The sequence below is a fragment of the Parus major genome, chromosome 12 (genome assembly GCF_001522545.3).
Source record: "Parus major isolate Abel chromosome 12, Parus_major1.1, whole genome shotgun sequence".
NCBI lineage: Eukaryota > Metazoa > Chordata > Aves > Passeriformes > Paridae > Parus > Parus major.
This window is the reverse complement of record NC_031781.1, coordinates 406187-423318: the sequence shown is the minus strand read 5'-3', so window position 1 is coordinate 423318 and position 17132 is coordinate 406187. Positions and strand designations below refer to the sequence as shown.

The 17132-nt window shown below is 43.1% G+C and overlaps 1 protein-coding gene across 2 annotated transcripts in view; it reads left to right on the top strand.

Moving 5' to 3' along the window:
* The first annotated feature begins 2017 nt into the window (after positions 1-2017).
* NUP210 (nucleoporin 210) overlaps positions 2018-17132 on the top strand; it is a 48902-nt gene continuing 33787 nt past the window's right edge. The window contains exons 1-10 of one of the 2 annotated variants that reach the window (XM_015641122.2): positions 2018-2297; positions 9488-9624; positions 10400-10531; positions 11398-11494; positions 12981-13131; positions 13456-13588; positions 14328-14486; positions 14958-15026; positions 15322-15428; positions 16428-16568. In XM_015641122.2, the coding sequence (XP_015496608.1) occupies positions 2146-2297; positions 9488-9624; positions 10400-10531; positions 11398-11494; positions 12981-13131; positions 13456-13588; positions 14328-14486; positions 14958-15026; positions 15322-15428; positions 16428-16568 (1278 nt within the window). In that variant the 5' untranslated portion in view covers positions 2018-2145. The remainder of the gene's footprint in view (positions 2298-9487; positions 9625-10399; positions 10532-11397; positions 11495-12980; positions 13132-13455; positions 13589-14327; positions 14487-14957; positions 15027-15321; positions 15429-16427; positions 16569-17132) is intronic. The other variant, XM_015641123.3, reaches the window with a different exon arrangement.

Genomic DNA, 17132 nt, shown 5'->3' with positions numbered 1-17132 from the left:
AATGACTTCCAATTCAAGTGAGCACAAAATTCACTTTGTCATTTTACCATATAATGGAAACTGCAGATTTGCTCATCGGTGTCTCCTGCCTTACTCTGCTCTTAAAATTACTCAGTTCTGAAAAGAATTCTTAAAATTACTCTATGTTCTGGAAGAAGTTGGATGTTTATTTGCTGTACTTCATTGTATGTTTCATCAATAAGCTTTAAGGTCCTAACTGCACCTTGCTGGTTCTTATGAAAATAACTTAAGTCTAAGAAAGAAGTATTTGTTACTGGAAAATTATTGTTCTCATATTGAATACTTATCACCACCACTACTGATGACAGAAAGGAAATAAGTTCTGAGATTGCATACCCTGCTTTCAAAGCTAGGAACTACTGGGATACAGACATTTTCTCACCTCATTCACAACACAGGATGCAAGATACTCACTGTCTACCTCTTATTTACTTAGTTGTAATTGCACTAACTATGAATACATTGTACTGTTTAGTCATGGGTGATTTTATCATATTCCTCCCTAATATCCCAGTCTTTACTGAACTTACCTTCCTAACATACCTGCGAAGAAAGGTTTCAATTTCATTGAGAGAAAAAGTAAAGAAAATAAACTGCCCTCAGTAGTTTAGTGAGCAATTCGAGGTGCAAGGGCTTGATTTGCCAGCATCATCTCTCTAGGCCCAGCTTCTACTGATTTAATTGCAGCTTCAAAGTTCAGCTCTTCTCTAAGTCAGACCACACAATTTCATGATGTGCAATCAGAAAATAAGTAATACACATGCACAAGCTGCAGAGAGAAGCGAACTGTCCAGCAGCACACGTTCCTCTGGAACAGAAAGTGGAACAGCACTGCTGAGGTACTGACAAATAAAACACTAGCTGAATAAATAGTGTAAAAAGTGCTCCTATGTAAAGAAAACATCCTGTATATGTTTATTTGCTTAGAATAAATGAGAACTGGATAAATTCTGTAGTACCACCTAAATTAGATCTGGGTAAACTCTTAGGTGGTATCCCTGGACAGTAGTTGATCTCTGAGCAGGATTTAACAATCTTTACTCCAAGATGCTTGTGCCCTTCCTGGAATCCATTCCCCGGATGCATACATGTAGTATCTGTCATAGGTAAGGACAGGCAGATCCTCCATACATGAAGCATGTCTCATACAAGGAAAAGCTGGGACAACTGGGATTCTTCAGCCTGGAGAAGCTTTGGAGTGGCCTAATTGTAGCCTTTCAGTAACTTAAGGAGCTGACAAAAAAGATGGGGAGAGGCTATTTACAAGGGGCTGGGTGACAGGAAAAGGGAGCATGGTTTCAAGCTGAGAGAGGTGCGAGATTAGATGTTAAGAAGAAATTCTTCCCTGTGAGGGTGATGAGGCCCTGGCACAGAGTCCAGAGAAGCTGTGGCTGCCCCTGGATCCCTGGAAGTGTCAAAGGTCATGTTGGATGGGGCTTGGAGCCACCTGGGACAGTGGAAGATGTTCCTGCCCATAGCAGGATGATTTAAAGTCCCTTCCAACCCAAACCATTCTGAGATGCTATGATAATGAATGAACTGTAGCTTAGCTTAGCTGTTAGCACCAGTGTGCCTGGGGAACATTAAGGGGGCCAGGGAAGTCAATGGCACCTGGCTTGTTCCAGCACTGGTGTGGTAGCAGAATCAGGGCAGCGACTGTCTCCGTGTGCTCTGCTCGGGTGAAGCCACCCTTCCGAGTCCTGTGTTCAGTTTTGGTACCCGCACGGCAAGACAGACATTGAGGTGCTGCAGCCTGTCCGGGGAAGGGTCTGGAGCACGACTCCTATGAGATGCTTGGGGTTACAGGCAGGAGAAAAGGAGGTTTTTCAAACAACCAGCGCTTCACTGTTGGCGCCTTTGGAGTTCCCTCGAGGGAGGGCGGTGCAGCCCTGAGGGGCGGAGGGCGCGGAGAGGCCCTGCCCTAGAGCCGCCCTTGCCCCCGGTCCTGCTGGGCTCTCGAGCCACCCTACCCCGCACCGCCCTGCCCCCGAGCCGCCCTGCCCCGCACCGCCCTGCCCCCGGTCCTGCTCGGCCCCCGAGCCGCCCTGCCCCCTGGGCTGCCCGGCTCCGGCGCGCTCCTACCGTCTCACTCTCGCACTCCGCACGGTTACGGCTGGGCGCAGCATGGCTGTCCCCGCAGCCGCGGCGCTGCCTCTCCTATTCCTCTTTCACCTGACCGCCTCCTCCAAGCTCAACACCCCCAAGGTGCTGCTCCCTTTCACCCGCGGTACCCGCGTCAACTTCACGCTAGAGGCCAGCGAAGGTTGCTACCGATGGTGAGTGCAGGTGGCGCCGCCCTTTGTCTGCTTCTTTCCTCTCGCCGGCACCTGCGGCGGCTCCTCGGCCCGCGGCCGGGCCTAACGGCTCCCGAGGCAGCCGGGCCCTCTCTCGCCGCCTTCACCTCGCTGCGGGTGGGTCTGGGCGGCCCAGCAGTGTGGGAGCAGACATGAAGATAATCCCTAAAGGGAAAGATTGTTTATTTTGTGTAGTGGGGATTAAACCCGCTGGAGAGGGGCAGTGTCTGTCTGCAGGCCGGGCCCTGAGCAGAAGGTCCCTGCTTGTAAAGGAAGCTTCCTGCCGTGGCTGCGTGCCCGCCATGTGCCTCACATCCCGTGTGCCCCCACGTACACACTCCACACATATCCACCTGCTTCTTGTACTCCACACCCTCCCACCTGCTTCTCTGTGTACGCCACACATACACACTCCACCTGCTTCTCTGTGTACGCCACACAAACACACTCCACCTGCTTCTCCACCTACTGGGCCCGCTCTGCCTCCACACGCCCCCATGTTCCCCCCTGCTGCCCCGCACAGCCGTGGTGACACCTCACGCACACATCGCCACAGTCCCGGGTGTGCGGGGACAGCGCCCGGAACTCGTGCTGCTGCTGGGGAAATGCCCCTTCTCTCGCTGTAGCCAGTAATGAGGGTCCTGACAGCTTTGAGCTCAGGGTATGGACATAAAGGAGTCATAGCTAAGTCGGGACCCTCTCACTGCTGCTGTAAGTGTAGGTAACAGCACCCTTAATGCATCACCTAGGGACAGTGAAGTCGAGTTTTAAAAGTGAAAGCTTTCCCGGTTTTCTCAGTGTTGAGCACGTGGGATGTACTCCAGGAGCTCCTGGCTGGGAGCCCCCTTCCTGCCTCGCACGGGGGGGAGGACTGGGTAGTGCTGAGCACAGGGGCTGAAGGCAAATCCCACAGCATGTGCAAATTTAGAAAGTTCACAGTAGTTTTCATGTTAAACAAATATTGCCAACTCCTTGTCATTTCTGTCATGCTCCAGAATGGTAACTTAATCAGTCACGGGCAGGAGGTACCCACCTGAAAAAGAAGCGGCAGTTGAGGTATGTTTAGGGTGATACTTCTGTATGTGCCAGATGGATGCATGTAGCAGTTTTCACTTGGTTTTCGTCTGGCAGTTACTGAAATAAGTCTTAAAAGGCTGTATTTTCATTCTGTCACTTTCTTTGCTTGGTTGTTGTACATTTTTCATTTCTGGGCTGGGTACAAACCTTTGGTCTGTGACAGTTTACATATTTGAGGGTGCTTACATAGAAGAGCAGTAATTAATTTTATCCAGAAGGCAACTAAGAGAAAGTTTCCAGATGAGCTGCATGTGGTCATGTGATTTAATTTTTAATGGACCTCTTTAGTGAAAATCTCACAACTGTGGGGTTTTCTTCTCTTCCTTTCTTTCATTTTTTACGGCTACAGAGCCTTTAAAAGGATTTGGTTTGTGAGGTAAAGTACATTGCGTAAAGCTAAACCCCAAAACTCATTAAAGCACTAGTAAAATCTGGAAGTGTAGACTCTTTCCTGTTTGCCAGGGAGCTGTTAGGTGGTGCTGGGTTGGCTCCAGCCATTCCTGCACATGCCAGGTGCTGTCCAACTGTCAGAAGCTTGGAGATCTTTGCTAATCTCACTGAAGTCTACAAATTAAAAGATGTAAGATTGTTCTCCAGAGAAATGCCAGACTTGATCCATGTTCTTATTAGAGAATGGAGGTGATTTTTGTGCATTTCAGAGCATGTTCTGTTGGTGCTGTTCACCGGTATGCAATGACTCATATCCCTCATGCAGACAGGCCTCAGCATCCTTTTCCATCCTCTCCCTCTGCCCTTCAGAGATGAATTTTGGTTGAGAATTAAAGAAACTACGCCTGATTCACCTTCAGTGTGCCGTCATTTTCTGTGTCAGGATTGTAAATGGGCATTTATTCACTTCTGCTTTGCTAGGCCTGGCAGGATGTGGGTTGTAAAACTCAACGTGTGCTCAGCAAACCCTCCAGAGGAAGCAGGAGCTGTGTGTGTGTGACTGAGCAGAGGCAGCAATTGCATCTGGGGCTCTCTCCCTTTGCATCCTTGTCCCCACAGCCTGGCACTGGGCAGGGGGGTTAGAAAGAAATGTATCTGGAGGAGCAGCACCGCAGCCACTTGCTGACAGTTTTCCTGCGCTTCCTGTCTGAAGGAGCTGTTACTGGAGAGGGGCTGTTGCACTGAGCAAGTTAGGAAGTACCAGATGGCTTGAGAAGGAGTGATTCTTCCTCACATTTGAGAAATGATGGGTGTGTTTGTGTTCATGAAAGCAGGGCTTTGAATGGAAATGGTCAGATTCAGGCCCTCTGTGTCTGGTGAGGGGACTGGGGATTTGTAATAGGGGAGATTGTGGGGTTAGAGGTGGCCTATGTGAGCTGTTCTGGTTGTACAGCAGCATCTGTGATAGCAAATGGCGCCTTTTGAAGGCCTACATTACTCATCTCAAACATCCAGAATTCAGATGAGTGTCCCATTTCCTGAAAGATCAGTCTATAGCATGTTGTGACCTTATTTTTTCCCAGTTTCCCTTTTAGCCTCAAGTTTACCTCTGAAAGTAGGATATTTTCAGATTGTAGTGGTGTCTGAGAAGTCCACTGATTCAGAGGGAAAAGGTCAAGTTCTATCATTATCCCAGATCCCACCAGCAGATTGGGAGCAAGTGGTAAAGCTGGTAAAGCATGGCTCTGAAGTACTATCTGATTTTCAAGATGCTCATGCCTTCTGGAATTTGGGTTGCCTTTATGTTAAAATTATTTTTTGGGAAAAGCTTTGTTGTCAAAGCACACACTGTTTCCATCTGTAAATATTGTATGTGGTACTATCTTCAGGCATAAAACACAGCCTGTGCTGATGTATTTAGCATTTATATTGCATCTGTATTTGTCTTTTTATTACCTTAATCTAGAAATTACACCTGAAAGAATGAAAACATTCAGAAGCAGATTTTTCTCCTTGAAACCTGCTATAGTAATATTTTCAGGGGGAGGAGGGGAACACACACACAAAATCCACTTCCCCCAAGGTACACACTATGACTGGATATTTGTAGCAGAAATTATCTGCAGTGTACAAATATGTTTACATATTTCATTATTTCATAGAGTGTAGAATTGAGATACATGTGAGAGCTGGTGGAAATGAAGAGTTTACTGTTACTTTAATGGAAAGTTTGTGTGTGCTACTGATGCCCTCACTGAGGAGGTTGTATTGAGGTAATTGCCATGGGAGAGGAGCTGGTGACAGAGTGGTGTTGGAGCTGTGGGATGCCCAGGTACTTCCAGAGAGCCCAAACTCATTTCACCCTGCACCCAAACAGCACTTCACAGTAGTTGGCTGGCAAACCCCATTTTCTATCTCCTTACCTTGTCATGTTTTTGCTGTAAATTGATCTTACTTCTCCGTGGGATATATGTGGTGGCTTGTGTTGCTTTTAAAAATTTGTGTCAGTAGTGTTGGTAATCTAGGAGTTATGCCGTTTCCTGGATCACCTGTTTTACCACAGGTCTAAAAAAAGCCTGTCTGACTCTCACTGAAAAATGTTTTGTGTGAGATACTGTTAACTTCCATGTTATGAAGTGACATCTTAAATAATATTAGTTATTCCCCTCTGTGCTTCTCACCTGCTCTGCATTTTGCTATTGTAAAGCACTGCAGTCAAGAGCAGGATGTTTTCCCTCTCCCTCACTCTCCTGGCTTTTCCCACTGGGCTGCAAGTTCTTGGAAGTGCCAGCACAAGCTCAGAGTTGGTTTGAGGTGTCCTTGTTGGTAAAGTGAGAAGTGTAGCTGTGGCTCAGGTGTGTGTGTGTTACCTGAGAGTGTTGGCTCAGAACCAGAGCAAGGGGTTCGAGTCTGTAGCAGAGGTGTTCTGACAGAGCCCAGGAGGCACAAGAAGTAATGCTTATCTTACCTGATGTGATCCGTGCAAGCTCACTGTTGAAAAAAGCTTTTCCTCAGTCTGAGCACCACCTGCCTGCTAAGGCAGACAGAAAGATTAGGGACTTGTTGGTTTTTGGAAACTTTTCATTGCTGAACACCCATGGAATAAATGTTTTAAGACTTCTGCTTACTTTTTAGTCCCAAGAGTGACTATATAATATCCCTGGTGTATTGGTCAGTCTAATCTTCCCAAACTCTTGGAAACTTTTAGTGCCCAGTTTCCCTCTGACTACATATCTGCCCAAATGCCCGACAAAATTCTAAAAGATCGGATCAACTGACAGTCGTGGTGCAGCTCCACAGAGGTGGACTTTTGCTGACTCAGTCAGCTGAGTTTAGTTTGAAGAGCTGGCAGAACAGTATAAAACACTGGAGCAGTAAGAATCAAAAGAGAATTGCCAGGGGGAGAAACAGAAATAGGTGCCTGGTCTTTGAACCAACTGATAAATAAATGAAGCGTAATCTAGTAAGGTATTGACATGTCGTGTTACAAAACAGGTGATAAAGAACACAGGCCTGGGTTTGGATAGATATGTGGATAAAATCTTGGCAGATAGCTCTGTGTCTGGGGCCATGGAGGGGGATGGAAATAATAAATGAAAAAAATTGACAAGAGGACTGCCAGCCTCTTTGCCAGTGCCATTCATTTCTCAGCAAGTAGGATTTTACTCTGAGGGAAATGTGAATTGAGGTCTTTTGTGAGCTTTTTTTTCTCCTTCCCTCCTCACTCTTCTTTCAAGTGCTTCCTCCCTGCCTTGCTGTTTCTTACAGGCACTGGCATGGTATCCAGAGCTAGTGCCAGAAATGCTTCTCAGGATCTAATTTTGCCCTCTGACAAGCCCAGCTCTCAGTGTCACACACTGACACGCTACTGAAGAGCTGCTGTAGTTGGCAGAGGATATAAACTGCTGTTTGTAACTTAAAGCTGAAGTTTCTTTTTCTTGCCCATCTAGGACCCAATAATGATCCCAGAGTAGTGCCTCTGTAATCCCCAGCCTGGTTGATTAATGCCTTTGCCTCTCTCTGCTTAGCCCTGCATCCAGGTAGCTGTAAACAGAATATGCTTTTGATATTGCTGAATGATAGAGGGGCCATCAAATATTTAGTGTCTTCTGCTGGAAAAAAACACTACTCATGCATATTATTTTTAAATATAAATCCATAGGAAACCAAGCCTCAGAAAGGCCCGTTTAAGTAAAATTACTGCTAGAAGCCTAATAGTGTCTAATCTCAGTTTCTTAGTGCAGTGACTGGCTTTTAACTGTAAAAGCTTGAAAGTTCCTTTAGAATTGTGGAGTGTATGTAAGTTTAGAGTGGAAATTTAATTTTTGTTGATCTTTGTTCCTCCCTTTTTCTAGTTTGAAAAGTATCCTGTAATTAGATTCAGTTTTACAACACTGCTATTAGTACAAACCACAGTGGTTTTGTATTACAATTCATAGCCAGATATTAAAAGAACAAATACAAACCACAGTGAAACCCCTGTTGTGTTGCAAACACAATCAGTTCCAGACTGCAAGAATGCAAAACCCTTAAATTAATAAAAAAAATCTAATGGCAGAGAATATTAAACAGTGTAAAGAGCTAAATAAAAGTCAGTTTCCTACATATAATACTTATTTAAAAACACCATACAGACTAAGTCAAATGCACGTGCTCAGCTTCAAAAGCCAACCAGCCAGGACAGGAAAAGCATTACTTGTTCTGAATGCTAATGTTGTTTAAAGAAACTTGCTGAATGTTGGAAAACTGTTTCATAGTTGCCTGAGAACAGGAAAAAAACTAATTACTCACATTTAATTTCTAAAAAATATTTTTATTTTTTTGACTAAAGATATGTGTACTACTAATGCAGAAAATCATATTATTTTAGGAGCAGTGTAAACCCTACTATGAAAAATATGCACATATTTGTGTACATTGTTTAAGTATATAGAATAGGTACCGACAAACAATTTTCAGGTTTAAGCTTCTAACTGGTGTTTAAATTGCCCATTGCATACTGCTATGGGCTGTTTTTTCCTTGATCAGATAAAATACTTTGAAATTCTGTGTCAGCAGTTGGTACTGCTGTTTCAAAATCCTCTAAAACTATTCCTTATGTAAGCTCCCTCCCTACTGCTTGGAGCTTAAAGTTTGAAACAGGATTTGCAGTTTTATTGCAGTGGCAACAAGCAGAGATCTGTGCTCATCTGGGCTGCAGCTGTTAACTCTCAGATAATTGAATGTGGTGTGATGATTTTTTTCAATAGGTACAATTTTAGTTAAGGAGAAATTTACTTTCTCGCTGCTGTGGATTTGTTTGTTGTGCCAGTAAGAGAAGGGGGTAAAACCCGTGTCTAGGGATGCCGGCATATATGACATTGCTGTTTGTTTGGAACTCCTGTCCCGCTCCTTGCTGTGTTTTCCCCACACATCCCAGGTAGCCTGTTTGTACATCTTCCAAAAGAAAAAATGTCCAAACCCATCCAGCTTCCTCATCTTTACCAGGAGGGATCCAGTTCCCGGTTTAGATTGCATTTTGTGTAGCGCTTTCATCAGAGCTGCTCTCATCATCCGGAGAAGCAATTCTTCAGCAGCTTTGTCACCCATCAGTGCTTGCTTTCATTGTTTTAATCCTTCAAAGGGTCCTTGTGAGCAGATCCCGGGCACACAGTGGGGGCTGTGTAGGGGCTGGGTGCCGGCACTGTCTCTGTCTTCCTGCCTGGCTCTGACCTGTGATTGTGGCCAGGGAGGAACAGCCTGGGCACAGGGCTGGTGGTCAGAAGTGATTAGCATGGGCTTTGGCTACTGGAACATTTCACTGGCTCTGCAGTTAGCCCTCAGATGTGTATTGCTGCTGTCTCAGATTTACTTTTAAGAGGCTTGGGTTTTAATAACTCATCAATTTTTGTTGTTATTTTATCTTGACGTTTTTGGCACACTGGAAAGGAGAGCTGGGCTCCACTCTGTAATGCCCTGGCCTGCTCCATGGGTTGAGGGGAAGGTTGTTTCATTCCGTGATGGAGAGAATGCTGAGTTTGCCTGCCCTGCCTCTGGCCTGGGCTTTTCCTGTCCTCAGCCCACGTTTGCCTTGTCTGGGGTCCTGAAGGAGCTGCTGCCATCCAGCTCTTCCCAAAGTCAGCTGCTGACCATGCAGCATGTCCCAGGTGAATTGCTTTTGTGGCTTTGAAGGCAGAGCTGTGTGCTGACAGCACCCCACCCCACAGGTCGTCCACGCGGCCAGAGGTGGCGAGCATCGAGCCACTGGGGCAGGACGGCTTCCACTGCTCGCAGAGAGCGCTGGTCCAGGCGCGCTCCTCACAGCCCACGCGTCTCACCGCCATCATCTCTGCCGAGGATACACGTGAGTCTGAGCAAAGCACTGCTTCTCCTGGGCATCCTGCCATCCTCTGGCACCAAAGCAGAGATTTACAGGTGCACACACAAATTTCCGTTCCCATGCACAGTCATTTTAGACTTTCCATCGGCGTGGGTTTTAACTTCTGTTTGTCTCAGATAAGTGTTAATGATTTTAATGATACACTCAGGAAAAATGTAATTCTTAACACCCACCCCCTCAAAATCCACAAATAGATGGGGTGACTGAAATATAAAAAGGTATTTAATAAAAATGACTAATACAATTCGGATACTTCACATTTGAAAAAGCTGGTAGTTGCTTTAGTGTTTGCTGTGCAATATTCCTGGATAGTTTTCATAGTGACAGAGAGACAAAACTAGATGGCCAATTAAATGCCTTGCAGTCAGTAACTGAAGGAGTTCATGGGTGTTTAATGTCTGTGGGTAAAAGTCATTAATTTCTCTGGGACATGAGAGCACTGTAGCAATTCTGCATAAGCACTCCCAGACTACACCTGTACCTGTCAGTGCAGATGGAAATCAGTTTCTGCAGATCTGTTCTGCAGTTCAGTGAGCAAGTGAGTTCAACTGCTTTACTTGCTGTCTGAGCCACCATTTCACCACGAGTTTCTTCATCGAGTCACGATCAAGTTTCAGTTCCTTCAGTGTCAGTGTCTTGTGCCACTGGCTAATTTTGAGGTGCATCTTGACTTGTCATTGTTCCTGATGAGCACATGCAGTATTGTGATTTCTTGTGCTCTTCCTGATGTCTCTTCAAGTGACTGGACAAGTGCTTCGCTGTGATGCCATCGTTGATTTAATTCACGACATTCAAGTAGTGTCCACAACGAGAGAGCTCTACCTTGAAGATGCACCACTGGAGCTCAAAATTCATGCTTTGGATTCAGAAGGTAAGAGATCTTGTAAGAGATTAAATATATATTGAAAGTTTTAACTGTCTGATACATGCACTGGCTTTATTTGTCACACAGTTGATTGTTTGAAGCCAAGTGGAGAATTTTAAGGAGATTCTCCTGGATAATATGTTGTGAACATTGTGAAGTTATCTGTTCTTTCTTTTTTTTTTTTCTTTTGAGCTGAGGTAGTCTAAAGAATTTTGCAAAAGGGCATTTTTGTGATTAGTCAGATATCCAACAAGAAGTTCAGAGGTGATGTTTGAGACCAACCACCCATTGCTCAATCTGTTAATTACTACATAAACGCTCACTTTTGGGAGGCACCATTTAGGCTCATAAGAGTCAGTGCATTTGGACTGAATGCATTACTATTTAATAGGAGCAGAAAACTTCTGCTTTTTTGTAGTCTGTAGCATCAGAAAAAGAGCCATGATCTGATAAGAATTCCATGCTTTTGATAATCAAGTTTTGTGCATGCATAACACACCAAGACAGGGGCTTTTAGGACAACTACTGAAAAGGAAATAATGTGTCAAGCAGCCATAAAACATTGAATTAATTGTTTGGGACTCTTGCTGAGCCCATCCCACTTGTGTTTCTAAACCATGATTGCCACCTGTGTTTGTAAACCATGAAAGTGGAGTATGGTGATATGTTAATAATAAAAAATAAATTTGTTTTTATTCTATGTGTAATACTGGATTCATGGTTTGGTGTTTGTGCAAACTCAAGGATGCTTCATGGTTGTTCTTTTAGGGATAAAATAGAGAAATTTCCTGGGGAAATAAGTCATGGTTTATGTTCCAGGAAGACTATGCTTGTTCTCTATTTTTGTTTTAATCTGGTTGTTTGATTTGTAGGAAACACTTTCAGCACTTTGGCAGGGTTGGTGTTTGACTGGACAGTGGTGAAGGACCCAGAGGCCGATGGCTTCTCAGACTCTGACGATGCTCTACGGTAAAGTAATTTCCTTTGGTCTCTAAAGTCTGTTGTGTAAAAATACTTTCCCACATCTAGGCAGTTTACTGAACTGATACATAAAACTATGATGTTAGGGGCCAGGTGTTTCAGGTTGGGGGTTTTTAAGCATGTACCTACTTGACAGCCTGGGCACTTTGATCCCTGTTTATTTTAACTGATAGTGTTAGTGAGCAGCTCTGGTGCAATAATCAGAAATAAACAGATGCGGTTGTTGATCTTGCTGAAACATCTCATGCAAAAGGAAGATTTTATCAGTAAGATTGTTACCTCAGGATTTCAGCAGAGTTTTATTTTTTAACTTTTGAGGGAAAAAAGTCCCCTTCCATTTCAGAAAGGAGCTCTCTGAACCTGAAGAGTCTCAGGTGTCAGTGGGCACTTAATTTGGGTGTCAAAATAGGATGATTCCTTGTGGGGAAACCAGTTCTCCTACAGAGCAGGAAGGTTAACAGCCAGCTTCCATCCTCAAACTGCTACTCCAAATACACTGCAAGTGGTGTGGGGGGGAGCAAAGAAGACTTTGCTACTGGGCAAACACAAAATGATTCTGCAGCCTTAGAGAAGCAGCATTAGCTGGAGAAGGCCTATTAAGCCCATCATATACCTGAAGCTGCAGGCATGAGTCAGAGCCAGAATGAATGGCTTAGTAGGACTGGATATCCCAAATCTAGTACATGTGGAGCTTTTTCTTTCAGTATAAGTATTTGCTGATGTGATTTTAACCAAACTAATACTGATATATGCTCTACTGTTGGCTTAACTATGATAGCAAAAAAAGTGTTCTACAGGTGGTACAGCTTTGCAAATAAATCATAAATTGTCATGAATATGTTAATATCCATAACTGTTCTCCATATTGCTCTACTGGTTTTACTGTGAAAGTGCACATGAAGCCAGTAGATGATGTGCAGAAGGTGACACCCTGTAAAACATGCTCCTCTTTCCAAAATTTCCTGTCATTTGCTCATTCATGGGAAATTCCTACCCTCCCTTTTGCCACTTTTCACTGGAGTTTCTAACAGTTACTACTAGTCTTCTGCTTGTAGATGATTTTCATAGTCATTTATTAAATACATCCTGGCTTCCCGAGAGAGGTCGGAGTTACGTTCTGGGTTTGTTGATCTGTTGCTTTTATAAACATAAAGCTTTGGGTCTTGCACATGAGTTTTTCTACAATATAGAGAGTTTTTGCAGTCTCACCTACTGAACAAACTGGAGAGGTCATAGTAGACAGCATGTGCAGTCTTCTGATAGCTCACGAGCAAGCTTCAGACAAACTTATCTGTCAAAGAAATTAGCTGCAGATACCTCAAAGAATGAGTAAAATTTGGATATCTGGTCCAGGCAAGCATCTTAAATTGGCTTAAAAAATGGAAGTGGCTGGGGATAGATGTTGGTGGTGTTTCTCTGTGGGTTTACAAAGGTTCGCTAACAATTTTCTATTCAATTTTGATTCACCTTTCAGTATACTCAAGTTCTTAGAATCCGCTTACATCCCACCTTCCTATATATTGGAAATGGAAAAAGTTGCTAAGCAAGGAGATACCATTCTGGTGTCTGGAATGAGAACAGGGAGTTCTAAATTAAAGGCAAGACTTCAGGAAAGCATCTATAAGGTAAGAATTGTGAATGTCAGGGGGGAAGATGGATTTCTGAATGTCTGAATGAGCATCTGTCTCAAGTTTTTCTATATGCTCCAAAATTATTTTCATACAGACATGAATTTTTCTTCATTCTTGCACTGTGCACAGGGCAGATCTCTGTACTATTCACTGTCCTTTGCATTGCCATGCTGTGACAAAATTCAAGATGAAAATAAAGAGTGAATTGCAGCAAGTAATGTTTTTCACTTCTAGATTCTAAGTTCCTGCTACTTGGTCTGTTTCAAACAAATGAGCTGCTCTTAATGGGGTTACTTTTCTTTCCCCCTTTGTCAACAGGATGTACACCCTGCAGAAGTCAGGTTGCTTATTTTGGAAAACATCCTTTTAAATCCAGTATATGACATTTATCTTCTGGTAGGAACATCAGTTCAGTACAGAGTTCAGAAACTGAGTCAAGGGAAGATCACAGGTTTGTTCTGGTCTCATTTATTTTTATATTTTAATGCTTTGTGTGAATTTTTAACTTCTGAGAAATTTTTATTGTGTTTAAGCTGCTTTGTTAATATTTAATACTGTTTTCCTAAGGCACACAGTGATACAGCTGTTTAGTTCTTTCAGTCAAAAAAATTGTGACTGTTAAGAATATACTTTTGCAGATTTTTCAAGGATGTAAAGACGAGGGTAACTTAAAATAGGAGCTAACATTGTCATTTGAGATGTTGACAGTCACTGAGGAACTGACTTTCTTACTTAAATCAAACTTAGATTAGTAACTTTTCTAACAGAAGATGTTTAATTGGCAAATGGATTTGCTCCACAAAGTGAAGCCTTTATAAATGTGGGTTAGCTGGCTTTATGCATGTTTCAAAATGCAGTGTTTTGCACTTTCTCTCCTCCCTCCTTTTTTTCCTTTTTTCCCTCATGTCTTTTTGTTTTCTTTGGAAGCTGGAAATCAGTTGAATGTTAGGTCTAAATAGTGAGATGGTTTTAGTTGTGAATTGGAGTTTCAAAGACATTAAATTTTCCAAGAAGCTCATTTTTTGTGTGTGTGTTGATGTGATGACAGTAGTGCTATTTTTACAACACAATAAAAATACTGATTTAATACGTGCACTAGGCATCAATAAAAAATAATCAGAAATAATTAGCAACAGCCAAGTACTGCCACACCTCCTTTTATTGTTTCATATGTTTTGTTTCACCTCCAGAAATAGCGATGCCATCAGACCAGTATGAGCTGCAGCTTCAGAATAACATTCTCCATCCCAAGGGAGTTCCCTCCTGGCCAGTTGCCAAGCTGGACCAGGCAACATCCATTGTGACTGCATTGCAGCAGGGCCAAACCAGTCTCATCCTGGTGGACAAGAGTATCCTTCTTGGAAATGCTTCTCCAGCCACCACTCTGTGGAAGGAGACAAGCCTTCCACCCTTTGCAACACAGAAAGATCAAGTTATCCTCATTTATACCAAGAGTCTGGAAATCAGGAGCAGTGATGGAGCTGTGGAAAGCAGCACTGCCGTGAATTCAGTCTCAGCAGAGCTGTCTGATGTCTTGGAATGTTTTAACAAATTAGGTGGCAAAAGATCACTCAAATCATGTCTGTTCCCCTCAGTCAGTGTAGAATTGTGATGGGGCTTTATTTAATATTTGTATTTCAATCATTATATTTTCTAGTGAGATCTCTCCAGAGTGCTCACTGTCTTGCAGTGAAATGGGGATAATGTTTATTTGCAGTGTACAATGAGGTTTAAAATAGCCAAAGAGGAGGAGTCCCAGGAAAATGCTGCCCTTGACTTGAATAGTACTGAACCTGTGTGTTCCTTGACTGAGCCCTCAGGTGTCCGCCTGCAGGGGGTGTCCAGGCTGCCCAACAGCACTATCCATGTGGTACCTCCTGCATATTTGGGTTGGTATTGCTGCAGTCTTCCTGATTGCTTAATGCAATTTCTGGCCTTGTTTTTGTGGTTTTCATGCTGTACCTCCATGGTTCCGTTTAGTGTTCGTTTTCACAGAAAATTAATTTTGTTCGTAAAGGTAGCTCAACGTGAAGTAGGTTTTATGTATTTTCTTTTATCTCTGTAGTCAGCAGTTTAAAATAATGACTTTTCATCTGCAGCGTGTGGGCACCAGAAGCAAAACGCTTTTCTCAATTAGATAAAGAGGCTGTTGGTTTGTACTGTTCAATATTTCCTGTTTTGCAGGATTTACAGTTCATCCAGGTGACAGATGGGTCTTGGAAACAGGCAGACGTTATGAAATTACAATTGACGTGTATGATAAATCAAGAAATAAGGTGTATTTATCTGATGTAAGTTGAAATGTTTAGATAATTTTCAGTGACTGTCTCCTACATCCTGACTTGCTTTGGCATTATTTGAGTGATTTCTTATTTACATTGAGACAGGACAGTACAAAGCATGTTGTTTCTTGCCTTTTCAGTTTTTCCATTTCTTTTGTTGTTGTTTGTTACTTTTTAAAAATAAAGCACTCTGGGTGATTCCTGTGAAATTGTTGGGAGTTAAGTGCTGTAGAAAAAAATGGAAGTTGGACAATGTCTTTCAGGTTGGATGGGGCTTGGAGCAACCTTAAATCATCCAGTCCCAGCCCTGCCATGGGGACACCCTCCACTGTCCCAGGCTGCTCCAAGCCCCATCCAAGCTGGCCTTTGCCACTGCCAGGGATCCAGGGGCAGCCACAGCTGCTCTGGGCATCCTGTGCCTGCACCTCATCACCCTCACAGGGAAGAGCCTCTTCCTAAATTCTATATACTAGTTACCAACTATACATAGTTCTTAAAAAACTACAAAGGAAACTAAACTTAAATCGTTCAGTTGCACCAAGAAAAATTGTATTAAGTTATTGCTTTTCAGAATATTGGAGCTATGGGAATGTTACTTTATTTGCCCATAACTGCTTTTTGGGATACAGATCTGAGTTTTGAGCTAGAGCTCAGTAGTGTGCTGTTGAGGCAGTATGTTCATGTTCTTCTGTGTTGAAGAAGGAAAGAATTAGAAAAATACTGTAAAATATGAATTATTTAGTGGTATGAATATGGGTACTTCCATGTTAAATTACATGTTGCTGATAATGTAAAAATTAATGTTGTGTCTAAATGTAAAATCTTCCTGAAAGACTGAAACTTCTATAGGGTAAGTTCTAATCAGTTTCAACAATGAGTCTTTGAACCATGTTATTAAACAGTGGTTTGCTCACTGAGTTGTGAGTCAAAACTTGTATGTTTAGTGCTTTCTGTCCTCTATTAATGTCAGTTACCTGTGGCAATTTCTATTTAATGTTTTTGTTTTAGAACATCAGAATTACTACAGAGCTGTCCAAAGAATGCTGGGAGGTGCTGCAGTCCTCTCTGAATGGATCCTATCATTATGTGATGGCAGTAAAGGCAGGTCAGACCGTGATTGATGCTGTGCTGACATCAGTAGTTGATCAGGTGTGTCTTTGTGAAAACTCCTCTGCTTCACTGGTAGGCCTAAAAATAATTGAGCTGTGCAGTAGTGACTTCCTAGCAAAAAAGAAACCTAAGAATTACATGGGTCTGAGCTGTCTTTGTTTGAACAGATTAAGCACCAAATTCTAAAATCCTTTCTCCATGAAAACTGTCAATTGAGTCAAGAGAGGATTTGCTTAAATAAAGACTGGGATTTTGCTCCCGAGCATGTGGCAAACTCCTGTTAAAGTAGTGGTGCACAGCACTGATTTCTTTTCTTGTGGCAAATCCTTGTGCTGGGCAAGGGGCCTCTCACAGGCTGAGGGAATTTTACACTTTATTCTGGTAAGATCATCACTCTCATACCCTGGCCTTGTTCTGCAGTCAGTTACATTGGGGAAGTTTGCTATCAATTGGTAAGTGACCTTAAACTCTGGAATGACAGTCTGCTGAATGTATCAGCCTGCACATTTCTCCAAATTAATATTCATTAACTTTCTGCTGGTTGGGCAGGCTGCTGAATGTGTGGCTAGCTAGGGCACGTGATGTGGAAGTGAGTTGCTTTTG